The 20,447-nt window shown below is 39.4% G+C and overlaps 1 protein-coding gene across 2 annotated transcripts; it reads right to left on the reverse strand.

Annotated features, from left to right (window-relative positions):
* Positions 1–8,435: 8,435 nt before the first annotated feature.
* zhx1 (zinc fingers and homeoboxes 1) lies at positions 8,436–16,608 on the reverse strand. 2 transcript variants are annotated; one of them, XM_084726182.1, is made up of 7 exons: positions 16,308–16,608; positions 15,724–16,163; positions 15,011–15,220; positions 14,667–14,882; positions 12,900–13,064; positions 11,460–12,698; positions 8,436–8,873 (listed from the first exon to the last, which is right to left on the reverse strand). In XM_084726182.1, exons 1-7 carry the CDS (start codon positions 16,513–16,515, stop codon positions 8,598–8,600), a joined length of 2,754 nt encoding a protein of 917 aa, XP_084582308.1. In that variant the 5' UTR covers positions 16,516–16,608; the 3' UTR covers positions 8,436–8,597. The 2 variants fall into 2 exon arrangements, with proteins under 2 accessions (XP_084582308.1, XP_084582307.1); XM_084726181.1 differs by having other exon boundaries at positions 15,724–16,187.
* Between the last annotated feature and the right edge of the window lie 3,839 nt (positions 16,609–20,447).

The raw sequence follows: 20,447 nt of genomic DNA on the forward strand, positions 1-20,447 counted from the left end.
ACATATTAACATATCATTCTTTTTACACCCTAACAACGGCATTAGCAAAATCCAGTCTGCATCGGGCCCTACCAGAAAACCCTCTTCAAATTATTTAGCAGTTCTAATTCTTGAGGCCAATCATTGATATGTTACATGCATGAAATCTTGACGGTGCTGAAGCCTTAAAATGTGAAATAAAGCAATTCAAAGTAACATGAAGGTTTAACATTCTGTTGGTGGTGCTTGTTGTTCTCATGAGAGTTCCCAATGTGGATACTAGCATTGGTTATATCAGTAGTATGATGCACTATATTGTAGATACTGAATAAATAAATATTCACCAGGAGTCTGGCAGTTCCTTGGTGTGAGTGCAGCAGTTTCTTTGAATAAAGTTTTCATTTTCTTTTAAATTGCATAAATGCATCTGTGCCTAAAAGAAGACATGAGGACTCTACAAAAGTGCAAAAGTTGTCAATATATGCTGTACTAACTTCACTCACCTTGTCGGCCTTTCTCCATAATGATTCCCTGCCCCAGCTACAGCTGCATTTGTACACATCTCCCTCCTCTGACCGCTGCCTGTACAGAAGAAGATTCTACAAAGGTGTCATTGTCAACACAAATGCAAATCTCTCATACCTCCACCTTCAAATGATACTGTGTGTTTGTATGTAAAAAGAGAAAATAATCATTTTTTCATATTTAAATCTGTCCACCTGTGTTTTGGTGAAAATGACTTGGTTACAACACTGTTACTACTTCAAAGAATAATTCTGGTATTTTCAAACCTAAGCCATTTTTTAATATATTTTTGGGTCCAAATGACTAAAACGTTAAAAAAAAAAGTTCTGGAATTGGTCCAGTAGATAGATTCAACAATCTAGACCTTGAGCACAAAGTACATCCACTAAAAGAGATTTTTTTTTTTTTTTTTGCCACTGACAGGCTCATATTGTTTATCCAAGTGTGTGACAACATTATGGAAAGGATCCATACAGACATAGACCTTTCCATCAGGGAACTGAAGCAGTTTTATCATGTTATTATTGTGTAATTGTTTCCATACATTAATGTGTTGAACTAACAAATTGTGATATTTGTCAAAGGAATCTGGTGGCCTTGAAGAGAGCAATTTAACAGCAGTTTGTGGTTAAACAAAAAGGATTTTACTCTAACAAAAAGGTCTCTCCATAGGAATCCTTTCTATAATGTCATAATGTTCTGTGCTGCTGGCAGAGGTGATCTACTGGACCACTTCTAAAACTTTTTGTGCCTATTACGGGTTATTTACACTACATGCTTAAGCAGCGGGTGACGGCACCTTCACTGAACTGCTGCAGCTCAGACACGCTGCAGTGTCCACACAGACTGCGTTTCTGCTGCAAGGCGGCTGCTGAAAGCCCTCTCTAATACACAGAAGAGTTTAGAAAAGAAGAAAAGACCTGTTTTCTCAAGACAATCAGTGATTTCCACCCTCAAGGGAGAGATGGATAAAGGGAGAAGGAAAAAAGAGAGCAAGAAAAAACAACACAGCCCTGCACCCAATTTTTCATGTCTGTGACATATTGCACAGATGTAGACAATGAAACTGTATTGAGAAGTGTCCTGCTGCCGATATAAAGCCGGGATGACTGTCAACAGATTATTTTTAATACATATTGTTGCTGAAAACCGCACACGTGGAAAAACTAGGCGAGAGAGATTTGGAGGCTTGCCTATTTTTTCCACGTGAACAACTCTGCAAACGCAGGCTGTGTGGATGGTTTAACTTGTTAATATGGGTGCTGAAATGAAAACCTACAGGTAATGACATGCACACACGCTGTTCAAGCACGTAGTGTGAACCAGCCATTGGTTATTCAGACCCCAGTATATGTGAAGACTAGATGAGTGCACTCAGTATGAGTGTTGTCCACCAGGAAACAGCTGGTGAATCACCTACCGCAATGCCACCACAACTACCAGATTCAACCAGTGACATGACTTCCTCCCTAGGTGAAACAAGATTTCAAACTGAAGCAGTTGTTGATCACTTGTGGCCTCTAAAAATAGAACTTATGCCTCGCAGTGGTCTGCCTGCACCAACCATTCAGCCAGACTCATACAATGTATGTAGTAAAGACTTTGAAGGATTTTAATAAAAGTATTCAGTGTATTTCTGGCAAAATGGAGGTTATCATTATAGTGACGTGTGATTCCAGTAAATAATTTCCAGTGAGAAACATGCTGTCTTCACTTACGCTTCTTCACCATAAGTCATTCATCAAATAACGAATAAATAACTACATGTGGAATATCTACAAGGTCTAGGTTTCAATGAGACACTATGAACTACTTTGTGCTCTGCATCTGTATTTAGCACCAGACTGCTTCACATCACATTTATTCAAAGCAAAACACGCAAGATCTTATTCACAAGTGCACATCTTTTGATCAAAATTTATTGGGTTTTGTCCTCAAACAAGTATAAAATATAAATCTTTTCTAAATCAAGCTAGAAATCAAGCCAGAGCTTCAATAACAGCTGGGATTTAAATTAACATTGCACACATTTTCTGCCTCACAGCTGGTGATTGCAGGGGCCACAAAAAGAAATAATAGCTCTCTAAAGCAAGCCTGCAGAGGCAAATGCAAATACATACGGTGTTTGATCAAAGTTTATGACAGATACTCTCAGTTTGTAACACATTTCAGATGTACAGGCAAAATGTGGAAATGACTTAGGGTAGATGGAAATACCGGCTCCGCAGACACATAATAACATCAGTTTGCACAGCTTTGTTTAGTAGTTTTAGGTCACTAATAATGTAGGCAGACACATCATCTTTGCCCGCAGAAAGTTCAAACTCACATAATTCCCAGAATCCACTTTTAGTTGTCAATCAGATATGAGGTGTACCAGTTCAAGATGGATTTTTAGAGAAATGAGACCACAGCTTATTATTATAAACCTAAATCTATGGGACCAAATGTCAGTTAAATTCAGGTGTGATATTTTAAAATGGCACAGTCAGTAGTGTTTTCTTCCCCATTTATTAAGGTAGAGTTAGATCATCAATGTCTCTGTGTCTACGGAACCAAGTGTAACTTAATACAAGAGCTGAGAAATCGCTGTCATTATCCAGTAAAATAGGTCTGGAAATATAAGCTGTGTTGAAGCGGGAACAAAAGAGAAAATTGTTCACAAAGAACAAAGAGAGAACAGAAAGAAAAGAATTACTTTTAAATGCAAAACATGCTCTTTAGAAGCAATGCCTTGCAGTAAAAACTGTCAACAGATAAAAAGTAGATCAGGAAAACCAGGTGTAGATTCCACAGTAAATGAGTTTTTAAAAAAATCCACTTATAAGTACAGTATATTACAATTCTGACAAGGTGTTTTTTCTGCCAAAAAGCAAGAACATTTGAATCTCTGATTGCTGTAAGAAACATTCAACCAACTACCTGTGTAAATACAGAAAACGAGTGAGGACTATAGTAGCAGAAGAATAGCGAAGGTTACAGATATGACATTATGTGCACAATAGGACAGCAGATAAACTACTCAGATCACGATGTTAGCTCTTAGCTCTACTGCACAAGGTTAACTGGGATACATGATGACTGCTGGATATAAAATCACAACTCTGGGAGCAGACACGGCACTTATGCAACCTGGGAAATTTTTTTATTAGACACTGATATTGTAGTTGAGCCAGGCTGGCTCTGTTTCTACCAATACTTGTTATCATTCAACTAATATGTGGCTAATATTGACCAGCAGCATGGGTAAATTCTGTTACTGTTGTAGCTTCAGAAGTGTAATGGATGGGTGATTCCTAGATACAGATTAAAAAATAATAGTGAAACTCTGACTACCAATATGGGTCCAGCTCAATAAACACATGATCCTACATTTCCTGTAATGCAACAGATTTGTTTCATTCATTCATTTTTCATTTCATTATTTTTTTTCCTACCTTAAATGCATGCTTTTTTACAAAACCCACACTTCCAACAAGTCCAGGTTCACTGTTCAAATTTAAAATAAGTCTCAAGACAGACATCAGGATTATTTTTTTTTAAACTTCAGAAAGCTCCCTCCAGAGCCACTGAGCAGTACTCCTCAATGATGTCTACTATATATACTTTTAAGCAAGTGTGCTGCTCCTAAGATATTTAAATAATTTTTTTGTTACATTTAAAGGATCAGTGTGTAGGATTTAGTGGCATCTGACACCTCGTGCCATTCTCCCCTTCCAAGTGTGTAGGAGAACCCACAGTGGACAAAAAACTTGTGAAAAATGCTAAAGGCTATTTGTCTGTTCTGGGCTACTGTAGAAACATGGCGGTGCAACATGCCGGACTCCACGTAAGAGGACCCACACCCTCTGTAGATATAAATGGGTCATTCTAAGGTAACAAAAACAGGATGATTCTTATTTTCAGGTGCTTATACACTAATGAAAACATACTTCTGAATATTCCATAAATTCTGTCCCTGTAAATTTAACACACTGGATCTTTAATATATGTTTATAAGATGGAGTAGCTGCAACGCCTTAAATTTGGACACACTATTAAGAAGGAAAAAGTTTCCCAGTGCTATCAGGACATTTTGCAGTTTCTTCAAAAGTGCCTGTCTTTTCTCTTGAGTTCTGATTCTATATTATTTGCAACGAAAGTACCAAAAAGCCACTTGGGCAACACTGGCTGTACTCTAAAAGTGATTCTATTTCAAAAACACTACTCTATTGTACATATTGTATGAGTCTGTCTTATTAACAAACAATTCACTGATGTCTGGGAAGAGTTGTAATGACACAGTTTTCATAGATAGAAACATATAAAACCATTCAAAACAGACTGACTATAGTAAAGAAAGAGCACACCGTAAAAGACTGTGGGCTGGATACCTGTGGACAGTGGTAAGCCTAACCTGTGGGCAAATTCAAGCTAGTCGCAGACAGGCAGTTTGTAGCCTGTATAGAAATTAGCATGTGAAGTATGAGGATGCAGATAGTTACCAAAGGGTACAAAATTGCTGCTGCGTAATGACCACAAATTGTGGTGATATCAAAGACCAGTGTAAAGGATTCTTAGCCTAAAATGTTGCTCTAAATGAAGCTAGCTAAATGAAGTCCAAGCTGGCAGTGACAACACTAAAAAATGTTTCTACAGTCCATGAATTGAAGAAAATGGAAAACAAGTCAATGGTTGCAGTTAATTTGGTGATGAAAAGTCACTAGCTACAGAAAAATTAATCCCAGATTAGGCTTCTACGTGCCAAGTATACCAACCCAAAATATTGTATGTACAAATGAGCAGTTGTTCATCTTGGTTATTGCATGCAAGTATTAGACAAAAGGTATACCTTAACATTTTGAATTTGTTATTTTTCATGGCCAGGTACTTGTCACATTATGACAAAATTTATCATGGTTTCAGCTCTTCTACAATTGGCAGCTAGCTTTGCTAGCTTACAGCTAGTAGACTCCTCTACACACTAATTAAAATAAAGGTGCTAACATGTAGTGTGACAAGTGCCTGGTGAAAAAACACAATAAAATTCTTAACATCAAGGTATCTGTTTAAGGACTTAACAACAGAAGTTTCCAATGTCAACTTCAGAGTATCTAGGCATCTTTTAGCGTCAGCAGAAAGCAGAGCTCGGTCATGCATCACAACTTAGTTTGAACAAGCCTCCTTTAAGAATCACCCAACAGTATGTGATTTCCAAAGCATCTCTCATCATCTTCTGTCAAGAGTTGGTGAAATGTTGTTCAAACAAGTGTACGAGCCATGTAGGCACATAGGTTTATCTGCAAAGCTTCATCAGAGTCTCTCCCCCGATTTGAGAAGAACTGTAGTCGAGACAGTTTTCAATCTATTGTCCTGTCGGTTTACTGCGGTAAAGCGTGATGAAAACACAAAGAGGAGCGTTATTTGGTAGACTTCCCACCACAGAGGGAATGCTGTTTTGTTTCTTCAGGCATCACAACAATCCCTTCCATGACAGGAAGTGAATTTTCCAAGAATGTCTGTTTCAATGTTCTGAACAGTTCCAGTCTTTTGAAGGTGTCCCTACAGCCCTGTTTGTCTGTCCATCTGTCTTCTTGTGTTGTAGACCATTTAATGAGACAGAGAACCAACAGGACACAGCTAACATTTACAGAAACATGTCTTGGGAAGTGCACATCAAGTTTAGGCATTCATTTTACAAAAGTGGACTGGAGGAGAGGGGTACGTGGGAGCAGAGGGAGAGAGATGGGAGACAATTCCCATGATTTAAAGCAACAATACAAAACATAACAATAACACATGCATTTTCAAAAGGAGAAGAGATTAAAAATGGGGCTCAAATTGTGCAATTTAGCAAAAGAAAGCGGTGGTTGATTGTTCTGCTAGTTGTTTGAGCCTTACCAACATCCAACAATTAAACAACATATATTATTAGAAAAGTGGATAAATGGATTCCTCCTCTTGAAAACACACTTAGGATTAAAAAAAAGGCAAAACACTGGTTCAGTTTGTACTCATACAAAACAGATTTGGTCTCTCAGAGCCATTTTATGGTATGATAAGAGATTAAGGTGCCTAATCAGGATTGAGTCCACAATGTACACAAGTGGACAAAGTGCATTTTTTAAAAGTTTAGGTGCTTCACGTTTTTCTTTTCAGTGCAGACTGGAGTCAAATTATCATTTGAAATGCTGTTAAACAGTCTTTCTTTTAAGTACAGGGACAAGACCCAAAATGATTCACAGGCCTTGTTTTTGACATGAGCAGATGAGCCCAAACCTAAAGGCCATTGGTCGGTGATTTGGTGGCGACTGCAGTCTTGTCAAAGTGATAACATGTGGACTGACTTAAGGCCTTTGCACAACAAGTATTTTTTGGTTTTTTCAAATATTCCTCATCTAATAAAAATAAAGTACAGAAGCCTAGCACACTGAGACCGCATGTGTGTCATTATTCTATTCGTTAATTCACGATATGAGACAAAATTGAGTTGTCAAGCAGTGAGGATGATTTTGTGGCCCTAGTTCTAACTTCTAGGATAGGTTCTCTGGAGAGCAAGGTGGACACCTCATCTGTTTGTAAACATGACTGACACAGTGAGGTCGTATTTATTTTTAAACGTGTGAAAATTCTGGACAAAAATGTACTTGGTGTGCAAAGGCATTCAATCTAAATTTACACTGGAGCTGCAGCTGGTGCTTATGTTTACATGGTTTGGGGAAAGCTTTGCAATGCTGCATCTTCGTCTTTAAAAATCAGTCCATCCATTCAACCCATCAGAAACCCACCACAAGTAAAATGCTGCAGCGAAATAATTCTCTATTTTGTGGCCATTGTTTAGTTCATAAACAGTGCCACTGCCTCAAACTGTAGCTCACGGCTCAGGAGACAACACATTCAACTTTGGGACAACAGCCTCACACTGTCAAAATCTACATAACAACAACAAAAAAAAAAACCTTTAAAAGGTCATAATAGCACAGGATGTCTTCTATAAAAAGGTGAAAAATTAGTTTAAAAACATTAATAGCAGTGCATATTAAACACATACGGTGGCATTTTTTCCATCAGATCAGATCTGTAGGTGCTCGGTTAGAAATCTATTATACTAATAATACTCACGAAAAAACAAGCCATTACAAAGGGAAGACTCAAGTAGACAACCTGTGTTGTTTAAAAGCATCATGGCATTCATTCAGCGACAAGGTACTTTGTCTCCTATCAAGACAAAATGCCTGACTTTCAGAGTCATTATCGATCCATGTTAGCTCAAACAACGTGCTGATCTGTATCTGGTCCTTGCAATGATCTTTACAGGTGCTAGAAAGAAAAGATACTGTAACATGTACAAATCAACCAGTTCCATAAGCAGATATATGGGGAATTAGGGACATTGCTCAGGAGTGACATGTAGCTGTGCTACAGTTTTAAGCACCTTTGTAAACACAACAGATGAGTCTTTTTCTTCTGTGTGCAATGTTAGTCTGGGACAAGGGGTGAAACATTCATTAACACTGGAGATAAAAAGTTTCAGGGACTCTCTGTAAAAATTGAAATCAGGTCTGTGCTCGCAACAACACGCCGTCTCAAGGAATTGCAGCATCAATGTGTAAAGAAATTTTACTTCACTGGCTTCACCTAGCAAGCGAAGGAGTGCAAATTTAACAAGGGGCATGGCGGACATTAAAACGGTCAAACCGTTCTCCTAAAATCTCTCATTCACAGTCAGTATTCATCAGTTTTTTCTAATGAAGGATGTATTTGTGGATACACCACTCTTTTTGAGGACCGTTTTCATCTTCAGCTCAGCTTGAAGATTGCACTTCATGGTGTTTCCTTTGTCTAAACAAGACGTAAGCAAATAAGTACTGAGAGAGTGTGCTAAAGCTAATAGTCCGTCTGTAAGTCTCATGTAGACGTGACTCAAAAATAGTAAAAACAAAAACAAAACAAAAACAAACAAACAAACAAAAAAACAGCAAATTAACTTGCAAATGAGGACACATGCAAATCAGTGGCAAAAGACTTGGTTTAGCTAACTGTCTTCCAGCATCGATCATACCAGTATTTCTCTTGTAACACTCCAGAATGTTCCACCGTGTTTCTCACAAACATTAGTCTTCGGAGACTGATAAAGATTTCCTCACGCTACGTGATGGCTCCCAAACCTCACTGTCGTCCGTGTCATCTCCATCTTCTTCCTCATCTACTTCATCATCGTCCTCATCTCCCATCCCTGTCTGCTCCTCAGCAGCCGTCGATGTCTCTCCCTGTGCATCTGCTCCCTGTTCCTCCCCTTCGTCTACGTCTGTCCTGCCTGCAGCCGTCTCCTGGAAGGGATCTGACCCTGCGTCCAAGCGTCGCTGGACCTCGGCGAACCACTCCCTCACCTATTGACAGAGAGTAAAAAACTTTATCGGCATGTTGAGAGCAGGGCTGTGAGGAAATACCACCTAGGTCATGTCCTCTGTGGTATTTCTGGGAGTTCAGATAAAATTTTTCTGATCAAGGACTGAGGACCTAAAGGTTGTTAATAAGAAAAGAGTACAAGTGGTCGACTTTGTGTGTAATTTTTTGGTTTTCAGAGTCACAGAGTTTATGATCAAAGGCACCTGTCCATGAGACTGCTGCTGGGTTTTAATTATGTAAAGAAGGGTTTGCATTCTACAATTAGACACATATGTTGTTATTGATTTTAGGGTCAAATCTGATCATGTTTTGCACAAAATATCTTAAAATTTGTCTTTCTTAGACAAAAAATGAAATCTAAAATAAAATGAAATACCTAGTAGTAAGACTTTAACATATGATTTAGACTACAGTGCAGGGAGACAAAATGTACAGGAAATATAATTGAATGCTTAAATAATTAAATTCCTATTCCTTTTAAATACTCAAAGGTTTGGCTGCTGGTAAAATTCACACTAATGACTTCTATGAAATTCTAGGAATGGACCATGTATAACAATAATGAAACATTTTAGAAGATAAAGGTGTTATGAGGGTGTCTATGAGGGTCATGTCTATGATGCACTATAAGCACATTAATAAGACATTATAATGCATTTATAAGGATTTCTACAATTAATTTTCAATATCTGTAATCATGCATGACAACTCACATCAAGGTTTATAAAGTATTATAAGTTGTGGACATAATGCATTTTAAGTTCAGGATTCATAATGCTTTATACCTCCATGCCAAAGTAAGACTGTCACTCCTGGGTTACACAGCACATTATAACTACAACAACTTAAGCCAGTTATGAAGACACATAGAGAACTGCTCTAATGTATCACAATGCAGTATACGTTCTAAGATTCTGAAATGGCAATAGCATGCCTTTGTGGACACTGCTACAAGCAACTCTGGAGAAACATAGATGATTAAGAATCAGTTCCCAGGTCATCAGATACTTTGGGTTGGTGGCTCAACCCATGATTATACACTAATGAAAATAATCTTAATATATAAAGGTTAAATTCAATTTCTGCCATATTCCGATCTATATACACCAATTCCCAAAAAACTGGGATGTTTTGCAAAATGGAAATAAAAACAGAATGCAGTGATTTGCAAATACCTTTCTACTTGTATTCATTTGAATACAGTACAAAGACAAGATACTTAACGTTAAAACTGATCAATTTAAATGTAAATATACAATCATTCTGAATTTGATGCCTGCCACACATTTCAAAAAAGTTGGGAAAGTAGTAACAAAACTGGTAAAGTTGTGGAATGATTAAAAAAAACAGCTGTTTGGAACATTCCACACGTAAAAAGGTTCACTGGTAACAGATAACAGGCTGCATCTACAAATGCAAATTAAGACCTTACCATGCAAAGCAAAAATAACATCAACGTCAACATCATCCAGGCACACTGCCGACTTCAATGCCAAGAAACATTCTGCCAGGGTTATAACAGCGTGGCTTTTTAGTAAAGAGGCTGGGTACTGGACTGGCCTTCCTGTAGTCCAGACCTGTCTCTCACTGAATATGTGTGGTGCATTATGAAGGGCAAAATACGGCAACAGAGAACCCGGACTGTTTAGCACTTGAAGTCGCATATCCGGCAAGAATGACAAAGGGTTTCACTTTCAAAACTTCACTCATTAGTGTACTCAGTTCCCAAACACTTACTGAGTGTTCTTAAAAGAAAAGGTGACATTTCAGGGTTAAACATGCCCCTGGGCCAACTTTTTTGAAACATCTTGCAGGCATCAAATTGAGAATGTGTACATTTATGAAAAAAAAAAACAATAATGTTAATCAATTGGTACATTAAATATTTTGTCTTTGTACTGTATTCAATTGAATATAGGTCAAAAACTTTTTGCAAATCATTGCATTCTGTTTTTATTTAGGTTTTACACCACATCTGGGGTTATATCAGTGACTGCTTAACTCCTTATGAGCCCAAGTGTAGCCTCTCTTTTAGAGATTTCAAGATCCAGATTAAAAACCAAGGGTGACCAGGCTTTTACTATCAGAGGCTCACTGCTCTGAAATGACCTCCGGGAAAATGTGATTTAAATTATGTAATTCCTTGCTGTGTATGTCTAATAATCTATTGTGTTGTTTCATTAATTTTGTTTTACTTCTATTAGAATTATTTTATTTTACTGTCCTTATCTTTTTGGTAATGTTTGAAAAAGGTGCTATAATAATAAAATTATTAATAAATATATAAGTATAAATCTAAATTATGATATTCTGCTAATAAACCCTTGCAAATCTTCCACACTGGACCTTTTACAAAGAGTTGCAGTGGTCATGATAAAAGTATACACTTGAAAATGAACAAAAACAATAAAAACTTTGATGTCATGTAGACTGAGGTTCTGCCTGAATGTTAAGACAATCTCAGCCTTCTAGAGGTATGTAGGTGGAACTCTAAGAAGCTTTTGGGACACCGATTATAACAGTGTACAATTTTTACATCCCAATAAAAAACCAAATCCTTTCATTACCTGTTCATAGCTCATATTGGTCTTGGTAACGAGCTCATCCAGGTCCTGCTCATTGAGAAAACGGTGCTTCAGGTAGTACTCCTTCAGAATCTCCCTCCCACTCTTGAATTTCTTTGATGGGGGAGCTCTATCGACATCTGCATTGTAGGAGGCGGACCTCCTTGGTTGCTTTCTGGTTCGGGACCGCCCCCAACCACGATTTCGGCCACGCCTTTTTCGTCCAGTGCTGCTGCCTCCCATTTTATTGCCTCCCCCGCCATTTGGTCCCTCAACGTTGCCAGTTTGGTACTGGAAGAACCACTTCAGGTTACTGTTCTTCCATGAGTACCGAGAATCTCCAAACCAGCTGACAATGTAGGACCGAGGGAGGCCGCTCTCTTCTGCCAGCTGGTCGTACTCCTCTGGTGTGGGCCACTGGGTCCGCACAAAGGCACTTTTAAGAATATGGAGCTGCTCTGGAGTCTTTTTGCTTTTATCTTTCATGTCTTTGTTGCTGCTGCTGCTGCTGCTGCTGCTGCTGCTGGGAAGCTGCTTACTGCGACTGCCGGGAGGAGTCTGACTACCTTTACGAGATGTGGAGGCAGTGGGAGAGGAAGAGCTGGCTCCTGTTGCTCCTTCTCCTGTTTTTGCTCCGTCTGTCTCCATCTTTCCTCCCTCCAAAGACTCCGGAGAGGAGGTGCTAGCAGATGGCATTTTTCGTCTTTCTGTGAACCAGGCGTCAATCTCCCTTCGTGTCAGTTTAGTCTCTGTCCTCAGGCGGCTCAGTTCTTCATCTGAAGGGGTGCTGCTCTTTTCGAAACTTTCCTCCAGCACCACCAGTTGCTCTGGAGTCTTCTCCTTAAACTTCTGCAGGGTGAAATCTGGGAATGGATTCCATGTTTTGGGACGTGTCTCCTTCTCTTTGACAGGAGGGGTGCGTGGAGGAAGGGGAGATGTGGGCGTCTCATCACTTGAGTCAATAACAATGGTGGTGTTAGCACTGCTGCTACAGCTTCCGCGGCCTCCTCCATCATGGAAAACAATGACATGGCTGTTCTTGGAGTTACGCTGGTTGTACCTGGTGTCACTGAACCACTTCTTGATCTCTCCCTTTGTCAGGTTGGTGAGCTTCATCAGTCGGGCAATTTCTGCATCAGTGACAAAATGGTTCTTCAGGTAGCTGGCTTTCAGCTCTGCCAGTTGCTCTTTGGACTTCTTAGGCCGCAAACTGAATGTGTCAGCACTGAGGGCTGAGTTCTCCTTGGAAAGGCAAGTGGAGAGTTATATATTAAACAAGGGTTTCTGTAAAGAGGTACCAAATACCTGCTAGGAGAAAGACAAAATGGCTACAGATGAGATATGGGCAGCTGCAGGTACATGACATACAACTGTTTTTAGCAATTGAGATCATAAGAGGTGAAAACTATTTCTCTGAAGCGCAGCAACAGGTGCTGTCCCCACCTGTGGGGATAGAGAGGGAGGCTGGACAGTGGTTGCCCGTTTCAGCTCACTGTTTGTTGGGGTGGGCTGGCAGGAAACTCTGCTGGAGCTCTGGGACTGGCTGGGCAGTCCTGCGACTGTCAGAGTGATGGGACTGGTCACTGGAAGGTTGCCCCCTGGGCCGACCTGCCAAAAGTCAGAAAATAGTGACACACTGAATGTGAGGATGAGACATGTAACCACACAAGGGTGTATCTATTGTTTTAAGCAACTGTAGTTGTTATTTATAACACTAGACTGTATGGAAAGGGCTCTAAAACTGGTTTTGGGGTGTATTATTGCTGTAATATATTCATTTATTTACTGTATGTCACTTGAGTTTTTGTGTTTTTTTGTCAAGATGACTTTTTCTCTCGTCTAATTTGTAAAAGTATGAGTCTGGCCAGAGACCAAAAGCAACACAGATCAGAACATCCAGCTACGTTAAAAAGATTTCAGTGTCCACACAGAAACAGAGTGCATAAATAATGTATAATGTAACGTGTGGCAACATGGGGATTATTTTTGTCTATGTGTGTGAAAGATGTTATTTTCACACACTCCATAGATGTTGTTTTGTAGCAGATACTGGATGTCAGGCTATAAGCATTTTATGGCATGGTCAGTGAGCAAGTTGTCATGACAATTGGTCTGCATCATAATAAATATACAAAAACTTAATTCAAAAGGGAAGCTTCTCTTCAGCAGCACATAGTAAATATCACCATATGACCTCCAGTACATTACCTAATACATCACAAAGAGCCCTTTGTTGTTGAGCTGACTATATTGTTTCTATTGCCCAGCCCTACTGCAAGATCATTAAAAGTAAATCAAATAGACATAATAAAATGCTGACAGTGAATGTGGTTAGCATTTTGTGACCTTTTATAACCTGGAGAAAAAATATATAAAATCATGTACTTGTAGTTTTGGAACTTTTGTAAAAGATCTATGATGTATTCATTCACATTATATTTATAAAAAACATAATTAAAGGAAGACTGCATATGATTTAGTGGTATCTAGCTGTGAGTTTGCATGTCACATACATGTCGGAACCTATGGTGTGAAACTCGAGAAAAACACGAAACACTCTATCTAGAGCCAGTGTTTGGTTTGTCCGTTCTGGTCTACTGTAGAAACACAGATGTGCAACATGGTGGCCACGACAGAAAAGGACCTGTGCCCTCTGTAGATATAAATGGCTCACGGTAACAAAAAGGTAACAAAAGCACATGCATATTTTCAGGTAATTATAAATTAATGAAAACATACTTATGAATATTATATTCCATTCCTGCCATATTCTGCCCACTAAATTTTACACATCAGGCCTTTAAAGCAAAGCTTTAGCGTAACAGATTGCAAGAGACAGCAATATCCTCCATGTGTGATCTGTTATGACGGTTCATCCCAAAATCAAAAATACATATTTTTCCTCTGGCCTGTATTACTATTTATCCATCTATACAGTTTTGGTGTGAGGTGCCTGGTTCTGGACATATCAGTAGTAGAGATATCTGCCTTCTTTCTAATATAATGGAACTAGATGGCACTCAGCTTGTGGTGCTCAAAAGGCCAAAAAGCAAATCTGAGAAAGAAATCATGACCCAGTTACTCAAGAAATACACAGACCTTGTGCAAACAGTTTCATGCAGGAACTATTTTCTTTCTGCATTAGAATCTACGGAAAGCAGATCAAAGATGAGTCTAGTCAGATATGGTGTGTTTTCTTTCCTTACCTACCTGTGTGAACACCAGGCCAGGCTGGCCCACTATCTGGCAGGTCTGAAGGATGGACTGCAGGCCGTTGGCAGCAGCTGAGAGTTGATGAGCAGGTATGACAGTGATGGTCTGAGGCACTGTGTGCACCGTGCCATTAAACTGTTTCCTCCTGGCCTCCTCCACCTCCTCTGGCGTCCAGCTCACACCATGCTTCAGCCGCTGGGCTGAGAACCACACCTAGGTGTAGATCAAGTACATTTGATTCCACCATTTAGAAAATATGCAAAAAGCAGTACTTTATATATTTCAGACTTAACACAATATCCTTTGTGAGCATATGTTATCTACCCCAAACTTTCATCTACCTTAATCTGCTCCTCTGTGAACTGTGTCTGTGCTGCCAGGCTGCTGATCTCGGCCATGGAGGGGTAAGGAAACTTTTTGTATGTGCTGCCCAGCAGGGGGTTTGTATCCATAGCTGCACTGTAGGAGGGGATGCTGCTGAGGGGAATCAGTAGCTGAGGCTGAGCTGCTGCTGCTGCTGCAGTATGCTGGGCCTGGAAAGCAGACAGTACCTGAAATACAGAGAGGGAGGAGATAAGAAAGAGCCACACTGGTAATGCTACAAAGTATCAAAGGTGAGACACTGATTGGGCCCTGTGTGGCTAATGGCTGCCCTACCTAAGTCTCAGACAGCCTCTTCTGATGAGGAAACCATGATTACAAAAGCCAAGTATTGCTCTCTTTAAACCAAACAAACTCCACAGGTGAAATCAGTCATTTTATTTCTTATGAAAGGGGAGTTGCTGAGTTGCTGCCTCGCTCTGTTCAGCTGACCAAGATTTTCTTTGGTTGACTACGACCCCAGCCCCTCTCTGCTTTGCCAAACTAGGGCCATGCCAACCAGCATCCACAGTGGCAGTGGTATCTATCAATAAGTACCTCATAAAACCCCACAACAAATAATCCTATCCCTTTAGGATGACATCTTATCTCTGTCTGTGAAAAGATTTAACATTGTGTTATGTTATTTAACATTATGAGTCATATAAACCCTTGTATAATCAAGACTTCCTACCTGTGCCAGGCCAGCAGGCAGAACTGTGGGGTTTAAAGTGGATGATTTCCTCTGCTGCTCTGAGGGCTGGTTGACCAGCAGGCCACCTCCCCCAAGCTTCATGGAGTCATGCAATAGCATCTCCACAGGTGTCATTGGCCCCAGAGGAGCTTCGATGGGCTCCTGCTCACCTCCCACTTCTCCCTCACCACCACCTCCAAAACCCTCCACTGCCTCATCTGCTGATTTCAGGGACACAGCGATCCTTTTGGGTTCAGATTTCGTCTTCATCCTCATGATGGGGGTCTTGCTAAGAGAGATGGCAGCAACTGCGGCAGCATCTGCTCCTCCCTCCTCTGGTGTTTCACACTGTTGTTCCTGGGTCAGCTGGTCGCTGCCTGGATCATCAGGAGGGTTTGTAGCACTGCGCTTGAGTGAGGGACCGATGACTTCGCTTTCATCTACAGTAGAAACACTGGGCTCATCTATGATTATAATAACACAACATTCATTTTGAGAAATATTTCTTATTACATTCCCATTAATTCAGAATTACAGTATCATTGTCATCTTCACATGGGAGGGTGGGACAAGAAGAGTCGTACCTGTATCTGGAGGGGTGGGGACAACCACTACTGCCTGATCCAGCTCCTCTGGAGTTGGCTCCTCCTCTGCTCCCTCCTTCACCTTCACCTCTTCTTCCGCCCCCTCTTCCTCCTTTGTCCTTTCTGTTTTCTCTTCCAACTCCTCCTGCTCCACCACATCAGAGGGCAGGACCATGCAAGGTGTGGTCGATTTCCGACGGCTCGACATTGTCAAACCAAATTCTGTTTATTTCTGTGCAGTATAAAGAAGATCTGGGCCAGAAGTGTCGAGGATCACATGTCTTACGTGGTTGTGTTCACATGCTAGTCCATTAATGATGTATTTCTGTTGAGGGAAATATAGCAAATGTCATATGCATGATATGTCACAAAGAGTAACTTGTTAAAAAAAAAAGGAAGTTTTGTTCTCAAAAACTGTGGTAGCCTATAAAAAAATAATTCACAATGTTGAGAAGTGATTTGTTTTTTCTGCTTCCTATCAACAGAAACCGAATACTTTTAAGATTTGTGACTGTGGCAATTTTAAGCTCTTCTGCTTTAATAAAGGCAACTTTTACTAGACTAAACAAAAAAGCAACCAACTGATTTATCACGGTTACTTGCAGCCTTACGTATAAATATATAACCATGATATAGTCAGACAACAATACATATATATAAATGCTATTATTTCTGGAATGTAATGAACACTACACATTTTCAAATCATAGAAAATAAATGTTTCTTGTGTCTACTAAAAACATGATATTTCACAGTTAGTGAGTAAAGCCTGGTGTATACGTAGCCAAACACACAAATTAACACTGAGATTGGACTGCATGGTGTGCTCAGGGGGAGGAAATATGATGTTGCATTTCATTCAGCATGACTAATAGCATGATTCATGTGGGCCTGTAAAGTGATTTAACAGTTTAGTTTTAACAATTATCATTTGTATGAGATTTAGAGAGTAATATATGGAAATCATTACAAGACATATTCATATTAATGACCAACACAATCAACTATGTTTGAGTATTTACATTTGACTGGTCGAAAACCAATAAAAATCATTTACTTTAATAACTGATTATTTTTACAGCTATTTGTAAAGCATAAATACCAAATATTTGCTGGTTCCATCTTCTTAGGTGGATGTTTTTGCTGCTTTTTCTGTTTTATTATTATATTGTAAATCTGAATACAACTGAATATCTTTGAACTGGTGGTCAGACACAAGAAGCTATTTGAAGATGTGTACTTGGCTTTAGTAAGCTTTGATAGCCATTTTTCAGTTTTGTTCACATTGTATGCACTATATTATTCACAAGTCAACTATTAACTAGAAACACTAGTTGCAGCCCTACTCAAAATCATTAATTCTGACAACAGAATTTGTAAAGTCCCAAGAAAAAAGAAGAGATGAAAAGGTATGAAAATTTCATATCATGATTATAGTGACCAAAAATATCAGCTATCAATATTATTATTAGAATTTTAAACTTTGTCAAAAATGTTCAAAAGGTACTGGACACACACTTAAATCATTTCAGCAGGTTTTATATTGAAAAGCTCTTCACAGTTTGACATCATGTCCTTTGCAATGTCGCACTTCACTGACACAAAACAAACCGTTGCTGATGTGCCCATGTCTGGGAGACTGTTCCTAACTTTGGTTGATGCTTGACAGTATTTATTTATTTCCCGACTTTTTCAGAGCATGGTAATCAAACATGGGTTTAATGATTATTACAATGTCAAATGGTAATTCTAATTGTCTGGAATTTTAGCACATTTTATTATGAAACTGATAATTGCTTCATTCACTTCCATATGAAAGACATTAACTATAGTGCTAGGCAATATGGACAAAATCATATATCGTGATATTTTTGACCATATACCTCTATATTGATATTGTGACAATATTGTAGGAATGACTGTTGGTTTCACAAAACATGAATACAATGAGGTTATTGATAAATATTCATCAGGAATGCGAATATAATGACGAAGTCATAAATGCAAATAACAGAACAGCTGGAACAGTCTGTAAGATCAGAAAACTACATCACTTAAAATTAATGCAGCCTTCAAAACCAGGAAAAGACAACACCACATCACAATATAACAATACCCAAAATCTGAAATGATCTTGTCTCATATCATGTTATCAGTACAACACTGGTATATTGCTCAGCCCTAGTACTATTTTGTTTCTGAACACTGATACTATATTCCACTTAGCTAATTCACAGTAAATTATACCACCAGAATAATTTAACCAACACCAAGATATGATTCAATTTTTCTTGAGTACACATCTGGCACTCATTGCCAGATTACTGAATTAAATTTTCATTTGTGTCTTTGTGTGTTCATGATGTTCCCTGATGGTTACCGCCTCATTTACGACAAGGTCATTCACTGTGATAGAGGTGTTACAAATGTGTAACTGCAATTTCCACTTAAATCACCGCTGCCTGGAGCCAACTGTTCAAGACTTCTTGCTATCTGTTAAGTAGATTGTACGGTGTGTTAACAATAACATCAGTATAACTATGCATACAGTATGCTGTACTGCACTGCCATTAGGCCATTTGCATTAACAGTTAGCACCTCAATAATAATTCAGAGGTGTGAGCAAGCTAATTTGATATTACCAAAGTAACGTTAGCACAATAAATTAACATAAAATGATATCTAACGTAGCTCTACAGCATCTAGCATATATATGAGGCGGGCCAACTAGCTAGTGTTAGCCGGGGCGGTCATTATTATTGATCATGTCTGGCGGTAAACTTACTGGAACTACTGAAATGTGCACTGTGTTGCTACCAGGCTGTCGAGACGAGGCGAGAAGTAATTTCCTGGGTCTCTGCAGAGCAGCCTTCAGCCTCTGTCTGATGGAGTCTGACGGTGTCTCTCCTTCCCCCGGCTAAACGTTCAGCCCCAGCCCGGACCGGACTACGGCAGCGGTAACGTTATTTGGGATCGCGGGTCTCCCAAACCCAGTGGAGGGAGGCAGGCAGGCAGACAGGCAGACAGGCAGGCAGACAGACAGACAGACAGACCGGTCTAACGGCTACGGCCCCCGTCTGCAGATGCTGGAAACGCCGGACATCTCTCCCCTCGTCGGAGCAGGTTATTTCATACCCAGAACGCGTCTTTGTAAAAGTTATACCATCAGTAACATGGTAGTTATCTCCGTTCATAACGTGACCGTTGGTGCTGTGTAGTTTGCTGACCTAATTCTCTGGTATTTTTTAACGGCTGATTTTTTTAATGATCAAACGGCGTCATCATTCAATGTGATACGTCCTGACGTCATTCGTCAGCGACTCTCGGTGCTCTAACAATTTTGAAAATTTAGCAAAAATAAACAGTGTTTTCATATATTTATCACTACATAGTACTCTTTGTTATCTATATTTAGTGATGCCATGCCCAGAAAAACGCGGTGATAATACTGTTTATAGCGGGCCGTAAACTCATTGGTTTCCCGACTAGGCTGTGTGCCAATGTGTCCTTAGATGACCCGTCATGGCTGTAAGAGAAGCTACTTGAGGACAACACTGACATTTCAAAGTTCCTCCTCAGTACACCTGATGTTGCTGTTATGGCTTCTGTGTTGTTTAATTTAACTACAGGATCCTGTTTATGAAAAGGCGGCGGTACAAACGTCTTGTTGAATACCAGTGCGAAAATGAAAGGCGAGCTGAATCTGTGGATCGATAGAATTTAAAAGTAAAATGTGTTCGTATCGTTTTGCATAGGTTTTCACTGTAGCTTTTTTCACATGAAATAGTAGGGTAAACAGCAAATAAGTTAATAGTAGGTTTTCAATGATACAAATTCAGGTTCTGGTCACATAGTCAGTGCTGCTTTAGGGCAAACAGCCTGCCGTTCACTGTAAAGGCTCTGCCACACTAAATAGAATTGGAACTTAAGTAGTATAATTGATAACACCTGTGTTTTCCATACTATTTCATATCAGTATGACTGTCGTGAAAAAAGGTCTATTGGTTATAAATGACAACGACATATGATCAAATGCAAGATACAGAATACCACATACAAAAATTCACCTGAAGGACGCAGTATAGCTGAAAGCTCACTGTGGGATTTACACACTGCACACCTTGTATATTTTTTGTGAAT

The sequence above is a fragment of the Lutjanus erythropterus genome, chromosome 9 (assembly GCF_056507025.1).
Source record: "Lutjanus erythropterus isolate fLutEry1 chromosome 9, fLutEry1.hap2, whole genome shotgun sequence".
Taxonomy (NCBI): domain Eukaryota; kingdom Metazoa; phylum Chordata; class Actinopteri; order Lutjaniformes; family Lutjanidae; genus Lutjanus; species Lutjanus erythropterus.

What these genes read in the sequence shown, in the direction of transcription:
- zhx1 (XM_084726181.1), bottom strand. Translation starts at nt 16,515, where the DNA reads ATGTCGAGCCGTCGGAAATCGACCACACCTTGCATGGTCCTGCCCTCT. An exon ending in CCCCACCCCTCCAGATACAG is followed by an intron (nt 16,188 to 16,307) that starts GTACGACTCTTC and finishes TTATAATCATAG; the next exon opens with ATGAGCCCAGTGTTTCTACT. An exon ending in CTGGCCTGGTGTTCACACAG is followed by an intron (nt 13,065 to 14,666) that starts GTAGGTAAGGAA and finishes GACTTTTGGCAG; the next exon opens with GTCGGCCCAGGGGGCAACCT.